Genomic DNA, 17,729 nt, shown 5'->3' on the forward strand with positions numbered 1-17,729 from the left:
ACCGTCGTTATCCATAGGCTCCACAAGCAAATGAGATTCACAAACCGTCCTTGCCCGGAACTTTAGTCTACGAGTAAGCAGGATTAACCAACCGTCCTTACCGGGTAACTCAAATATGCGGGATTAATCATTGTCCTTGTCTGAAAAAAAGTCAGTCAATGCGAAAGCGGGATTAACCACCATCCTTGCCATTGCAGTAAATCTCGAGCAAGCGGGATTAACCACTGTCCTTGCTCTGGTATAACTCAGCTCAGTGTGCAAGTAGGATTCACCACCGTCCTTATCACGAGTAAACATCAGTTCACAGTAAAGTCTTTAAACTCACTTTCATCACGATTCAAAATCATACTTGATCCTTTTACTTTCAAAAGCAATATACATTTAATTCACATCACACCAAGAATCACCTTTTCCTTTAAAACCAATATCACTTTTCATAACATTTTCCAAAATCTCCAAAACAACTTCACTTAAGAACCAATGTTTCTTTCATAAAACCCAATTCTCACTCAACCAAATTTTTTTCAAACTAACTTCAAAACCTGTTTAAGTTTAAAACTCGTTCAAAAGACTCAAAAATCATCCTGTTTGCAAATCCAAAAACATAATTGTTTATTCTTTAATAATCACTTCGAAGTTTGCTAAAACACCCCAAATCATACTCTTTTCTTTAGTTAAATCAAAATCAAATAAAATAATTCCTCAATCAAATTAATCAAAATAAAACTTTCAAATTCTCATAAATTTTAGCAACATTTCTTCTAAAACTTGGACTTTGCCACCCTCCAAAAATTCTAACCAAATCAAACTAGACATCTCTCAATCATTCAAATTATTTCCAATATCAATCAATTTCAATAAACTATTATCACAATAACATCAACTCAACTCAAGAAAATTGACAAAATGTAGAATTAACCGAATCAAGAAATTCAAGTAGCCAATCCCATTAATCACAATAATTCAGCCGCAATTATCAAAACACGTTCAAACACTCGATAATTATTCTATTATAATTCAAAAACCAATTTTAAGAAACCAGTCCAACAACAACCAATTCAACAAACTAAATCAACAAATAAGAATAAGAGTAAATGACAAATAGGTCCCTTACCTTTTTTTCCACATACATTTTTGTCCCCAAGGATTGAAAAATATATTCATGTCCCTGACCCTTCTAAAACACAGACAAATTGACCCCTCCGTTGAAATGACTCTGTTGGGCTCAACGAAAAATGCTGACGTGGCTCCCGTGGCGCTGACCTGGCCGTTACAGGAGCACACATGGCATGTAGCTTTTTAAAACAGGACATATTAGTCCTCTCACACCAAAATGTGTAGCTTTTCAAAACAGGACATATTAGTCGTTTTGGTATGATAGGACTAATCTGTCCTGTTTTGAAAAGTTACACGTTTTGGTGTGAGAGGACTAATATGTCCTGTTTTGAAAAGGTATATGCCACGTGTGCTCCCGTAACGGCCAGGTCAGCGCCACGGGAGCCACATCAGCGTTTTCCGTTGAGTCCAACAGAGTCACTTTAACGGAGGGGTCAATTTGTCCGCGTTTTGGAAGGGTCAGGGACATGAATGTATTTTTCAATTCTTTGAGACGAAAATGTCCGCGAAAAAAAAGTCAGGGACCTATTTGTCTTTTACTCTAAGAATAACTAGTCTTCTCAATATTCAATAAATCAACCAAATAACTATTCACATCCATCCAAAACAATTCAGTTCAATCCATAAGACTCACGTGATCATAAAAATATATTTTCCATATTAATATCGAGTTGTAACAATTCTTGAAAGTAAAATGAGTTTAAGCTCGATTGCGACTTAACTACGCGACAAAACTCTCTTTATCCTGGCCCGCAATAGTGGCAGCCACAACCATAACTCCATTCCACTTTCCCAGCAATAATGACAACTCTAAACGCGATATGCAATAACCGGAACTCGACCCTAATGCATAATGTCGCAAAGACCATAGTAACTTATATCAGAATAACAACGGTAAAGGTTTCGGGACAAGAAAACTCACTGTACCATAAGGAATTCAAAGGATGAAGCAACGGCAACTCCAGTGACGGTACAGCAACACAGGGCAAGCTAGCAGAGATTCCAATAGCTGATTTACAGCGACGTCAGCACTGCTCCTCCCCACGGCGGACCCAAACAACGACAGTGGCAGCTTCTGACCACAACGACGACGATGACCTGGCGCGGAGGTTGAGCACGATGACAGCAGCAGAAGCGGGATACAGCTCCTCCTCTCCTCATCGTGTTCTCTTCCCTTTGAAACCCATGCCCATGGCCGCGACGGTGACGGTTCCCTTGACTCCGACTAGATGCAAAAGAGCTAGCATTAGCAAAGCGGTTCGGCGGTGATGGAGGCACGGCGGCGACGCAGCAGAGGCTCCCCCTCCCCTGGCTCTCGTGCAGTTCTTCCTTCCTCCCTGATAGCATCAACGGCGTCCCTCTCTTTCGACAATAACGGTGGCGGCTCAGTGACAGATCGACGGGCATGAATGGCGGTGCAGGTAGCACGCAACAGCGGTGGTGGCAAGATGGATTGGACGGCGGTAGGGCACAGCTCGTTCTTTTCCTTCTTAGCTCTCTCCTCTCCATGGGTGTGTGTGCATTTAGGAAGAAAGGGGAGGGAGTGTGGCAGAATAAAAATGTTAGGATGAAGGTTTTGGAGAGTGTTTAGTAAATTAGGATTTTTTTTTGGGACAAATAATAATATAATTAGAGTATAAAATAGTAATTGAAAACCAATTTTAATCCATTAAAATTATTTTTTTAAAAAATATTATTTATTCATGAATTTACAAATTATTTTCAAATAAACACTCTAATCTAAAAATTAGAGATAATCAAATTAATTTCTTTTTATTTATAAAATAAAGCGAGATGTTACACAAAACTAGCCTGGAGCTTGAAGGTCCTCTATATACTTTCCTCGCCAAAAAAGCCTCCATCTTCAAAGTGTTAAAATCTAAATACACCATAGGATTTGATTATCTAAAGCAAAGAAATTGGAATATATATAATACCAATTCACAGTATATATAATATAATATGATGTGATTGGTCACCCAAAAAATAAATGATGTATATCAATGAGCATGGCCATTGTTCATACAAGGAACAAGTATACAATCAAAGCTTTATATTGTAAATCAATCTATAGAATTCTTTAGTTTCCTCTGCACTATCCCTAAGAAATGATGAAGCCCAAAATAAATAACAATAACACACTCGAATGCATCTTCTCATGTGAAAAATATCACAATCATTTGGTTATGTTATGTATGATATCTCTCACCATCAATTTTTTTTCCTCGCATGTTGAATCACACCCTAATGTATGTACAACAAAACTACATAAACAGAACCACCGGTAAAGCAACCAATAAAGAAGCCAAGAGAGAGGGAACCATCAAAGAGGGTGGTGATGAAGACTTTATCTGAATGGGAAAATTGCAGGTGTCGGTTGAAATGTTTGTCAACGAAAGCTTCGCCAAACCTCCAAAATTGCAGGCTTGAAGGTTCTGATTTTGCATTTGAAAATACATGTTAAATGCATATGAAGCATTCCCATTAGCATCCAAATTGTTGCATGAAGATCCATAGCCAAGTGCAGTGCAATCCCCATTGGTGCAGGCATAAGTGATACTTTCCCCGAGTTTGCTGAGATCTTTAGCATTAGGATTAAACATGCACCATTCTTGTTCGAGGTACTGTACATTTTTCGCACCAACGAGCATCTTGTTCTGATTCTGGCCGGAAAGGTCCATCGGGAACTTAGGCTGCCCATCATACCCGAAAATCCCCCAGTGACGCTCGAAGTTCCCTGGCTGAATGCTCTTTCCATTCTCATCAAGGAGCCCGAACAGATAGACTTCGATGTATCCAGGGCGGCGGGGTGTCCCTTTGTTGGCTGCAAGCCTTGGCAGGAGTCCATTGTAGAACCTCAAAGCATTGCGCGTGTTGGCGTTCTTGTCGCCGTCAGTAGGCCATCCAACTTCTCCAACAATTATGGGCAGGTCTCCGTACCCTGCTTTGCTGAGAGCGGCAACAAGGGTATCAAAATTCGCATCGAAGACATTGGTGTACGGAGTCCCGTTATCGTTTATGGGGTTGGTGACACCATCAAAGAAGGCATAATCAAAAGGGAAATCGTCATGCCCATAGAGACTCAAGAAAGGGTAAATGTTCACTGTAAATGGTGCACCATTCTTGCTGAGGAATGCTACTATCTGGGTCATTAGGCCATTGATATCAGCCCGGAATGTTCCAGAAGACGGAACAGGATTGTTTGCCGGAGACTCATAAACATCAGCATTTAAGGGCACTGTAGCCTTAATCTTATCACCAACACCAGCTTCATTAAGTGCATTTTGAATGTTTTGTAGTGCAGGGAATGTGACATTCAAGAATGAATTATTGTATGATTTCAAAAATGGCTCGTTCCCAACAGCTACATACCTGCAAAAGAATAGATTGATTCAATGCATAAGATTAGGCCCCCTCAATTGAGCAATATTATCATTGAACACAAAACAGGAAATACACAATTAAATGAAGTTACCATGACCTTTAATATATTAATGGTATATATTTAATTATTGAGAGAATTTAGGATTTCCAAGCAATAAGGATTAAGACATAGTGCTTAATAGACTCACCATGAAACTCAAGCGCAAAAATATTACCACTGTGGTTTATTGATTGATTCTCTACAAGGCCAGGTAAACTTCTAACTCCTTTTGAAATATATTCAACTCCAATTCTTTTATCAACTGACATGGAAGGTAAAAATCTTTAAACCCAGAGAAGGTAGAACAACAACCATGGCCCAACAAGTTCTAATAGTCCTATTTGTTATAACTCGAATCTTTCTTGTCTTGATGTACTTTGTCTTAATCAGTTTCTTGATATACTTCCCCTCACACACATTAATACATACATAAGCACATACCTTTACATTTATACACACAAATACACACACACACACACACACACACACACACACACACACACACACACACACATATATATATATATATAATATTGTCCTATACTATTGGAAACTTCAACTGCAAGCATATGAAAGTGCGTGGTAAGGGCCATTGCTATCGATTTGCTTCCCTTAAATATTGTAAGCTGCAAGCAAAGTGATTCATTTCTTATCATAACAGATGCCCTGTTATTCTTTTTCTTTTTTTTCCCCTTCCTTTTCGGTGTAGCAAATTAGCAATTAGCAAATATCCTTCTCCTCAGCCACATAAAAAGGCACTGGAGGAGGCAGCAGCACTTCCAAAAAAAAAAAAGAATCAAATCTGCGGGTATTTCCAAGTAATTACATATGAGGCTCGTGGAGAAAAGAGACAACTTTGGCTTCACTTTTGAAAGATTCCTGACCCACTTTTCGTTGCCCCTAAACTCATCAACCAATTAAAATTCATTCTTAAATAGTTATTACTATTATTATTAATTTATTATGATGCACAACGGGATTAATGCCCCCTTCATAGTTCAAACTTCAAAGGTCACCTCATGTTAATGATAAATTGAACACAAGAAGCGAAGAACCCCCTAAAAATTTTTCCAATTTATTTTTTTACCCCAAAAAAAAACAAAATCATAAGCTGGATTAACAAGGAACCTAGGCAGCTATGATGCTAAATCTAAACCATATCTGCATCCAAATAAGTTCTAAAATTCACACTAAAAAACAAATAGTATTAAACAATAGAAACCAGAAAGAGAAAGAAGGACTGAAGGAGAGCAAAAGAACTAACTCACTTGATGTTAACACCGCCATTGAAGTTGTACCTTGTAACACTCTTCTTAACCCACTGTTTGGCTTTATCATTGTCATTCATATCAGCAAGCTGGATGTTAGGTATGGCAACCATGACCTCGATTGCAGTGCCAGCAAGAGCACTCATTGTTGATTCTTCTGCATCGAACAGCTTCACCTTCTGAATCCCATTGTCCTTCAGCATCTGCACCACCGTGTCCGGTGGCAACTTGTGCGTTGCTTGCGTTCCCCAATTCACACCCAGCCCTTCCACAACGGCATGGCAGCACCACAGAAACAATAACAGAGGGCTTGAAAAAAAAAAATAGAAACTGGTTATGTATGTATGTTGCAACTTAAAAAACCAAAAACCCCACTTTAAGAGAGAAACCGTTCAAGAAAGTGAGGGGCTCTAACGAAGAAACAGCGAAATTAGCGAGAATATAGTAATATAGCCCCACTTTCACAACCTCCACAATTCGATGAATTGAATGAGATCGTTATACTTATACGAATAAATAAATAATAATAATAATAATAATAATAATAATAATAATAATAATAATAATAATAATAATAATAATAATAAAATCAAATCTCTGTATAAGAATATAAAGGATCACAATTCTGAAATCAAATCAGTGGAAAACAAAATAAGATTTGATTTTCTTTTCTTTTTTTTTAGTTTCTTGGCCTCTTATTGGCTTATTGAGAGACCAAAGACAATATGTTGTGTCTTAAAACTAGATAGATGAACAAAGAGATGTGTTGTGAGAAGAGTGGTTATGGAAGGAGAAGAAATAAAAATGTGGGGAAATTGAAATTCTGAGGAGCTTGTGTGAAAGGGAAAGTGTTGGAGATAAAGGCAGAGAGAAAGACAAATACCTCCCTTTTTTTTTTCTTATTTTGTCTTTAGTTTTTGGGAAATCTGATTCGATTCTAACCGCGGTTTAAACTTTAACGGCTATCTGCAACTATGAAAGATTGTGATTTGTGAAAGCTGTACCCGACAAAGAAAATTGAAGCCATTATTAATTTATTATCAAGTACCGCGTAAAAGAATGATACATTCCATGCGAGAGATTCAAAAAAATAATATATAAATTAAAATTTTATTTTTTTAAGTTTTATATATTAAAAAAATTAAATAATTTTTTTATTATCAATATAATTAAATATTTATTTTTTTATAAATGTCGTTAAATAATTCTGCATGGTTCCACCCTGCAAGAACTCCGAATCATTCTTTTGAAGCTCATCCTCTTCCTCATAAATGATCCGCTTGCCCCGAAATGACCTGGCCCAATAGGGAAATCCCAATTCATTGGGCCTTTCGATACAATTAAATAGAAAGCCACAAGGGCGCCATATTCTAGGAGCCCAAACTATGTGATTGAATAAATCCTCCTCCATCTGTTGCGGGACAAAAGATCTTCTTTCTAAAGAGATTCGATTCGGAACTATGATATGTCCAAGGTCCAATATTGAAATAATTTCAGAGGTTTTCCTTGACTTTGTCCGTGTCAACAAAAAATTCGAAATGCCTCGACTTTTTTAGAATAGGTCTGAGTCAAATAGCAATGATTCGAAGCACTTTACACTATTTCGGAAATCCAAGGGTATAATACACATTCCAGTTGACCGAGCCTAATTCTAATTGTTTTGTTCCGAAGCAAAGATATCCACGGGGCGGTTTGTCCTATTCAGATATTCACGACCAAGAAGTACTGAATTCTCTTTCTTTTCGGATAGCCCTGAAAGGAGAAGGAAGGTTGGAATGCCAACAGGCGTTTATTATGGAATTCACCCGACCCGAGAGTACCCATTTGGGGAACGTCCGGTGCAAAAGTAATTGAAATTTATCTTTCGTACGATTACGAAATCGATTTTTTATAATATTTATATTTAAAAAAGTTTTTTTAATTGACGTTGTTTCATAAAAAACTAAAGTTAATTTGAAAAAAACACTAATGAATAAACAGTATTATTTTGATTTTTTATTTTATTATTATTATTTATTTAACTATTTTTTATTTAATAGTTAATATAAGATTAATATTTTTATTATTCATTTTTAATTTAATACTAAAATTAGTTTAATAAGATAATTTATTTAATTTAAAATTAATTTAACAGAATAATTTTATATATTTGTAATCAAATCTAATAAAATATTAGACTGTATTATATTGACTATCAAATATTTTTATTATTTTAAAATTAAAATACTAATCTAGCAGTAATTTATAGAAGAGAGAATAATGTTTATTTTAAACGAGTACACAATTAAAATAGTATAAAAAAATTTACATTGCTAATAAAAAATAACTCTAAAAGGTGTTAACAACAAATAAGTCACGAAAAACTAAATATACATTAAATGTATATTTTAAAAAAAAATTTAGATGTCATATTTTGATGCAATTTTTTGTAAGTAATATTAAAAAATAAAATTTTTTCATTCTCAAAAATTTATAATTTTATGTTAAGTAAATTTTTTCAAATTTTTTTATTGTGAATGACTAAATTTTTTTGAAAAATAAAAAAATTTAGATATCAAATTTTACTCTAAATATTTTTGTGCATCTTCTAAATATTTATTTAAACGTTGACAAAATAATTTAGATTAAATGGATATGTCATTTGTTAAATACGAAAAATATTTTTGTCACTTTTAATAAATATAATATATATTACTATTTGTCACTTTTGGGTTTTAATATACAGTAAGTATATAAACAGATATTTTCAAATTTTAAATTTATTTATTAGTTGCAACTATAAAATAATAAATTTATAATTATTTCACTTTTTTTAAAGTTATTATAATAAATTTATTTGAATCTTGAATTATCATTTGTTTTTATATAATTGAAATTGATGAAAGAATTTTAAATATAATGGAGTCAAATTTAATTAAATAGTGGAGACAAATAAATTTTATTACCAAAATTTTTGGATTTTTACATAGCTCTCATTCCGCTTGAGTTCGACCAGCTGGAGTTTTAAGAGGCACAGACGATTTCTGACATTTTTTTTCTTCGACAGCTCAGTCAGAAAATTTCTCCGCAGCTTCGAGTATTTTGATTTCGTATGGAGGTAGAGTTTCAATAAATTCTCACCGATTAAATTTGTTGGATAAGTAATGGTTGTTGTGATTGATTATTGATGTAGTTTGATTGACTTTATATTGAATTTTGTTGATATATTGTTATATGTGATTAAGTTTGTGATTTCGTCATGTTTATACTGTCCAAATTGTGATAATGAGACTGATTTGGGGCTGTCATTGTGTTAGTTTTTGAATAAAACAAGTGGAATAATCCGTGCCATACACGTGATAAGATTGAAATTATAATTTTAAATTATTTTTTTAAAATAATTAATTTGAATTGTAATAATTTAATTAATAAATAAGTAATATGATGTGCATTGTTCGTATTTTTTTAGATGTGGTATTAAATGTATTAACTGGAATGTAGGTATTAAATATATAAGAATTATGTTTGAATTAATAACTCTCTAAATGAAATTATCCCGTTTAAAATATTTAAATTATGATTTCAATCATAAATTACAATTATGATTTTAAAAAATTTCTTTGATATGATATTATATTTTTTTTACTTTACTATTAATATATTGATATTGCAAGTCTAAATTACAATATTTTACTGAATCTTGACTGAAAAAGAAAATAGTTACTTGTTTCTATCATTTAATTTATTTAATACACCATGTGCTAACACTAACGATATTTTTTTAAAAAACTATATTGATAAAAATAGATATAATATAATTACAAATATAACATAAATAAATAAAATATATAAATAAATGCAAAACCAATATACTTACCAATGTTTTTGTTAAATTTTATAAAATAGAGAATATATTTGGTTGCTTGGTGATCACATAGATGATCAAGCAATTGGATTGTAAATTGATCTCACTGCGTGCATCTTATTTTTTTCTCATTTCTGAATGAAAGCGAAAATTAAGAGAAGTAAATAATAATACATATAAAAAAAATTTGCACCACAACACATAATTATTACCAAAAGAAATATTCATATTAAAATATTAAAATTTTACATACTGCAAATCATGAAGATCAATCACAATATACTGGACATTTTTCTCTATTTCTGACCATGATATAAGTTTTTCGTTGTCAATCAAAAGTCCAATAATATTTAATTGAACAAAAAAAATTAAATTAAAAGTACCAAATTAAGAACAAATGAGTGAATAACATAAGGAATTATAACTTTGTACGTGTATAAAATAAAGAGAATTTACTGATTTATTTTATGTTAAACGATAAAACTAATAATAATATATTAATAAAAGGATATAACTTAAAAAAAGTCACAATACAATTTTAAATATTTTCATAAATAAACTGTTAAAATTTTTGTATCGATAAAATAATAGTATTATACAATTTTTTGGGAAAACTTAAAATTAAAACAAAAATAATTTTATGTGAATTAATATAAATTAGCTACGTACCAAATAAGTAGAATCGTTCATTTATTTGTTTCAATATATCATAGGCAAGCAAATCAAAATGATTATCCGATTTTTTACGATCATCGACCGTATGTATTATATGTGACTCTTTTTTAAAAGATATTTTGCACATGTGTACAGTCAAACGATATATTCCGCTTGATTTCTTAATTTCAAAATTTGAGAAGACATAGACCTTCCTTTCTACCAATTCATTCTCAAATATTTTTGTCAAATAATTCTTGATTGAACAATAAATTTTATCGTACTGTAAAATAAATTAAATATAAAAGCTATTAGCATTTACAAAGTTATTAAAAAGAATTGCCTTTGACTTGTGAAATGGTATACTTATAAATTAACTTAAAATATGAACTACAAATATTTATAAAAATTTAATTTTGATGTATTGATAGTGTAAAGTAGTTTTACATGTACATCCAATTTCGTAATGACACATTAATAAAAATAAATATCTTTCACATTAACCACGTGAATAGTCATTCAAAAGAATGCATGAATTTTGCACAACTGTGTAAAACGCTAGTACATCGAAATTAAATTCTATTTATAATATGTTAATAGTTTTAAAAATATACTAATAATACTAATAGTTTAAAGATAATTGTACTATAGTTATAATAAATTTAGTTATTACTCTAAATAAATAAAATAAATAATATATTTAAAAACTAAAAAAAAGATTAGCTGTAATTATGTTTGGAATTTTTCTTTTTTTTTCATTTTTTTTGCTTGCGATTCTTTCAACGCAATGTTAGATTAAGAAAATTCTAAATTTGAAATAAAATAATAAATGTCATGTGATAGAAAAATAATTAAGATTAACTTTTAATTAAATAGTGATATTTTAATTTTTTATCTTTTACGTATCTTCATTTGTCAACAAAAAAAATAAAATCATGTATTGTGACTCTTTTTCTTTTATCATGCTTTAATCTTAATTAATTAATTTTGTGTCCATATAATATAATTAAACTTTTAATCACTCTGATTTATTGATGAATTACACCTCTCTTAATAATTGCATTACTAATCTGAAATATATAAAAAAGAAGAAAAAAAGTGATACATATATCCAAGAAAGAAAATAAACTTAAAAGTCGAAAAAAAATTATATTAAAAAATTTAAAAATAACATATCCAAGTGGTAATATAGAAATTAAGGTAACAATTTAAATTTTTCTAAAACTAATTTAATCAAATACCAATATTAGAACTAAATTACTTAAATAATATTTAATCTATTATAGTCCTTAAACACGTGTAGATTAGAGTCATAAGTTCGAATATTTAGAATTGTTACAAATTCAGACGATTGTTAAATAAGCTTCATCATCCGCTATCCATGTAATGCGGCAAGGTATAGAATTGTCACACCGAGAAACTAAACTGACATTTATTCCCTTCAATGGTATTGCATTGATGCAAAAGAAGGCCGGTAATTTCTGAAAAAAATTCACAATATGTTATAAAAATTATTTTAATTATGAAAAGTTTAATATAAGAAAATTTGAATATATTGCCAATTGTTGAAATTGCATCTCCGAGTTTGACACAAATTTACAAAAAAATGAATTTAAATTGAGGGAATTCAATATCATTATGTGCTCCACTTTGAAGATTTCCGGGCAGACGTAGAAAGTATGGAGGGGATGGAACTTGAATTTGGCCTACAAAGCTCCGTGGAAACAATTTCTCAATAAAAAATTGAGCTCCTCCCAAGAAAACCAACTTTATCCATATTCCATTAGGTTGGTCATAATATGTGAGTAGATTCAACCATCCTTCGGTAAAATAGAGTTTACTGTCCCTTCCTTGAACGCTTACATCCATGTAATTAAAATGCGAACCAGTGAATACAACTTGAGATGGTATTTGATAGATGTGGTGCATTGTAAACGATTGCGGTAAAAGACAATCGTACTAGAACATTAGATGAAAATAATAAATTGGAGTAAAAACAATCATTAAATTATCAAAAGAATAATATAATAGAATGAATATATAAAAAATACTATCAAAATTATAAATTGTACCTTAAAAGGATCAACTTCGATGAAAAATAAAGAATATATTCTTATTCTATGAAATGCTAAAGAAGAAAAATAAATTAAAAAAATGAGTTAATTTTTATATCTAGGCTCACAAACCACAAAAAAACACTATATATAGCGATAATAATATTATTGAAGAAACGTATAGAAAAAAGAATATCGAAGACGATGAAAAAGAAGAAGTTAAAAACAACAATGACAATGTTAAAAAAGAGGACGATAATGACCACATATAAAAAAAAACACACATATCTGATTTGGTTAGGACTTAATTGATAAAATTATTTGACCACATAATTTTATTGTAATATAATTATCTTACCTATACAAAAATTTTATAAATAAAAATAATATATTTACTTGATCAAAATAAGAAAATATGTAATAGAAAAAAATCTATTGAAACTTTTTTTTAAAATTATCATGCGTATAAAATATTTGAATTTGAAAATATCTGATCGAAACATAATATTGTATAACGTAATTAAAAATCTTATTGAAGTTTTTAATCTAAAAATCCTTCCATTTAAATACTAAACACAATATTTTATCATAAAAGATTTTAAATAATCTCTAAAATTACTTCACCTCTTAAACTACATCATCCAATATTATTAAATGTGATATTTTCTTTCCTTTTTTTATGTGACAATAAATTAGATATATATTTTTTTTGAAATTTTTTAAAAATAATTTTATATAATTATAAAAGTGGCTTAACTTTGTATATATAGGAGGGCAACGTATAAAACTATATATTACATAATAATTGGTGTTTTTTGTGTTTTAGTGTTTTACACAAATTCAAGTTTGTTTTGTAAAATAAAAAGATTGCTGGGTATATTTTACTTTTTTTTTCTATTCACAATCTAGAAATTAGATGTTTGGATTTTATTATGTTTAATTTTAAAAAATTTTGAAACTCAAACGGTACTATTTCAATGTTAATTATCATTTATTATTAATAATTTTTGTTCATAACAAAAAGTAAAAATGTAATTATTTAGATTTAGATTTTAGAAGAATTAATGTTATAAATAACAAATGATCTATTTTATTATGCATATTATAAATTAATGAATTAAACTAACAGATATAATGAATTATAATTAATTGGTATACATTATAATAAATTATATAACATTTAAAAAGAAAACAAAATAAATAAGAAGAAAATAAAAAGAAATAAAATAGATAGAAGACTACAATAAAATAAATTAAATGTGAGAGTTTTTTTTGGTACATTTTATATCACATCCGTTTCAATAATAATAATAAATAAAAATAAGTCAACTTGATATCTAAGAAAAAATGATGAAAAAAAATCATAATACAGTTATAAAGTAAAAGCTTAAATTAGATCATAATATCATTACACAATACAAATTGAAAGTAATTTCACACTACAATATACCACAAACAGGTAAATAATTTAAATTTAAATACGAAACATTTTTTGTTTATGCATACATGATAACACCATGGTCTATAAATATTTCATGAATAACATATCATATATGGCTCCGAATGATGAGCACGGAAATTGAAGAGTGTGATAGTTTGTATCCACGATAATTGTCTTCTTGCAACGACACCTCATAGGAAGAAAAAGAATGGTTGTAAAAGTTATCCAATGAAAAAATAATTGGTAAACGAATGATATTTTCTTCTAGTATACATGGTCTTTTATAGTGGTAAAATAAAAATGGAAGGAATTAAATTTTATATTTTTATATTAGAAATAGAATTTGATATTTATCCTAATAAAATTATTATTATTATCAATATAAATTATTATTATCAATATAAATGGTTAACAACTTGCCACTAATAAAATCATTGGATAATGAATAGGAATTAGAAGAGCATCAAAATAATTAAAATGAATATAATTAAAATATTTAAAAATATTTCCGATTGATAATTAGTTTAATAATGCATTAAATATTCATTTTATATAATTATAATAAAGATATTTTCTTAAATTAGTATAATTAATAATTATAATAAATATATTTTTCTATATTAGTATAATTATGCGTTATTCATTAAAATAATTAAAAATATTTTCGATTAATAATTGATAAGTAGTTTAATAATGCATTAAATATTGATATTATATAATTATAATAAAGATATTTTCTTAAATTAGTATAATTATGCATTATTCAATAAATGCATTTATTTTGGAGGAAAAATAGGTTCACGAGAAAGTGACACCTCACTTTCAATAGTTGGGAAAAAACACAGTTTTAGTATATTAAATAGATATATGGGTGAGGTTTAATGGCCGAAGAATTAAATTAAAATCTGTGAAAAATTAGTAACCGTAAAACTCAAAAATAGATTAAGATTTAAATGTATATTTTAAGAAAAAATAAGGAGGATTTTGGTTCTTGGTGAAGAGAAGAATCAGCCAAGAAGAATTATTTTTGAGGAAATATACTTGTATTTTTATGAAAAGATTGTTTTAATATTATAATTATATAAGTTTTTCGGGTATTTTGGGTAATAAATAAAGTTTAACGGTAAAACAGGTATTTTATAAAAGTTTAGGATTATTTATATAAATATGAAACAAAGTGAATGTTTAAATATAATTCTATAAAATATTGAAGTCAAAAATAAAATATTAAAGAATTCGTGGCTTAGAAAGTAATTAATAAAAGTTTGAAAACAAGGTTTTATAAAATAAGTTTTAAGAGTATTATAAATATTATTTTAAATATTTGTTTAAAATTACTCATTTACAAGAGTATGAAGATAGTTTTTTATGTTAAAAGTAAGGAATTAAAAGAATGATGAGAAAAGAAAAGAAAATAATATATTAGTTAAAAGAACCTTTGCGACAGGAGAGCAGAGAGCAAAAGATTAAAAGAATCTAAAGAACCTCTGCCACAAAAGAGCAGAGAATAGAAAAGAAAAGAATGAATGAATGAAAAGAAAATGAGAGAAGCAGAGATGATATTTTACCTACTGAAAACGAGCAGAGATATGATGGTGAGTCCACCGAGATTTGCTTTCCAGAGATACATCGGTCAATCTAGGAGATGGTCGCACCTGTAAGACAGAGGTTGCTTACAGAGGTTATCGCTACATACATTGGCTAGAGAGAGCCTCGCTTGTAAGACAGAGGTTGCTTACAGAGGTTATATTTGCATACATTCTGTTCAAGAGAGTCGCACCTGTAAGATAGAGGTTGCTTACAGAGGTTATGACACTGGAAACCAAACTCAGACAAAGATTTCTAAGTTACGTCGGGAGCGGGTCGAAACCGACAGATGAACCCATTACCTGCACTAAGGATAGACATGCATCATACTTGTTTGTGCATATTTGTTTGTGAGTGTAATTTTCTGTGATTGTGAGTGTGCTAAATGACTATTTGAATTCTGTGTTCTTTAATTGTTGAATTAGATGGTACCTTGTTGACTGTTATTGCTGACCAAGTATATATAAAATGAACTAAACTTCTAACCCCGACCTTATTAAGAACTGTCCAGTTCTTACCCCCTATTTCCACCCCTTTCACCTACAGGTATGAAGGCTTGAAAGAGCAAAACCGTCGGTTAGGAATTTCTTCTCGGTTAGAGGAAAATAACTTCGTTGCAAGTATAGTTCCAAACCGACAAGTAATACTCAGATGAAAGTTTAATTTTTGGTTGTCACAAGTCCAAATCAATAAAATAATCGAGAGTATTAGTCCCTAACCATCTTCTCAAAGAAATTGTAGTGAGGTATGCATATTATTGGTTATGGTATCCAATGGTGGGTTGGTAAAAGTGCAAAAAATTAAATGACAAGCAATGCAAAGCAAACAGCTAAAGAAAACAAATAATAAAGAGAGACATTCATGGCAAGGATTGAGAATATAGACTTTCTATCATAGTCATACAATGATTAACAAGAATTTATCCTATTTAGTCATCTCCAATAATGGAAAAAAGTACAATGTTATCTTCACATGAGAGAAAGTCAAATAAGACTAGTTAATCTCAATCCAAAAGTCCTAATCAACTTACTAATTGAATTAGCAAAAGATTAGCGTCAATGGAAATAATATTAACTAACAACTCTAGATCACCAACATAAGTTAAATTGGGTCTTAATGACTCAAGAGTGCCCAATTTCTCTTTTCAAGCCAAGAATACTCAAAATCTACTCTAACACCAACCAAGCATTTTGTCAAACACTTGGAAGGCATAAAAGAAAAGCATGGTAAATTACAAGAAATATAAATTCTACCACTACCCAACACAAGAAAAGTAAGATTAACAACTCAATTAAACAATAAAGGAACATAAAACATCAATTGCATTAAAAGGAAATCCAAATCCAACAATGGTGCATGAACATGAAAATGACATAAAAGGAAAATTAACAAGATAACTAAGAAGAACAAGATATAAGAACAAGAAATTGAAAGGAAAAAAAGATGGAAACAAGAAATTAAACCTAGATCTAAGATGAAATTAACCTAAGAATCCTAATTCTAGAGAGAAAAGGGAGCTTCTCTCTTTAGAAAACTAACCTACATGATCCTAAGCTAATCTAATTGCTCCCCCTTTGTCCAATCTTCAATTCTACATGAAATAATCTCATAAACGAGTTGGATTTGGGCCTGGGCAGCTTAGCAATTTTCTTAGCGAATTCACTTTAATGAGGTCACGTGTTGATTGTGACGCGTACGCATGGGCCACGCGTACGCGTCGTCTGGATTTTTATTCTCACGCGTATGCGTCATGTCAGGCATACACATCGCCTAGACGATGCACCTCTTCATGCATGCGCGTCTGTCACGCGTACGTGTTGCTCTAAGCACTCCAAATCCTTGTTTCTTCATGAATTCTCCACTTTGCATGCTTTTCTCCTCACCTCTTCCATCCAATCTTTGTCTTTTGAATCTGAAATCACTCAACAAACATATCAAGGCATCGAATGGAATTAAAGTGAATTAAATTTAGCTATTTTAAGGCCTAAAAAGCATGTTTTCACACTTAAGCATAAATTTAGGGAGAATTACAAAACCATGCTATTTCATTGAATAAATGTGAGATAAGTTGAAAAAATCCCCTAAATTTAACACAAGATAAACCACAAAATTGAGGTTTATCAAGGCTCATTGAGAAGCGGCGAGAGCACAGAGGAATATGTTTACGAGTTGAGTTGTTAGTATTTATTTTCCCTTCGCCTAGTTAGTTAGAGTTTTATTCAGAAGGGTAGGTTCTATAATTGCTTTTGTATATAATATTACAATGTATTATTAATATTAAGTTTGTGAATATGTGTTGTTTGTTCTTGTTGAAAAAGTTATAAGTTTTAGTAAAACCATC

The 17,729-nt window shown here is 30.2% G+C and overlaps 1 protein-coding gene across 1 annotated transcript; it reads right to left on the reverse strand.

The window, feature by feature from the left end:
- Positions 1-3,087: 3,087 nt before the first annotated feature.
- LOC107494516 (glucan endo-1,3-beta-glucosidase 8) lies at positions 3,088-15,561 on the reverse strand. Its single transcript, XM_021125031.2, has 5 exons — positions 15,541-15,561; positions 15,374-15,456; positions 15,238-15,288; positions 5,809-6,117; positions 3,088-4,488 (listed from the first exon to the last, which is right to left on the reverse strand). Exons 1-5 carry the CDS (start codon positions 15,559-15,561, stop codon positions 3,381-3,383), a joined length of 1,572 nt encoding a protein of 523 aa, XP_020980690.2. The 3' UTR covers positions 3,088-3,380.
- Positions 15,562-17,729: the final 2,168 nt, after the last annotated feature.

The sequence above is a fragment of the Arachis duranensis genome, chromosome 6 (assembly GCF_000817695.3).
Source record: "Arachis duranensis cultivar V14167 chromosome 6, aradu.V14167.gnm2.J7QH, whole genome shotgun sequence".
Classification (NCBI taxonomy): domain Eukaryota; kingdom Viridiplantae; phylum Streptophyta; class Magnoliopsida; order Fabales; family Fabaceae; genus Arachis; species Arachis duranensis.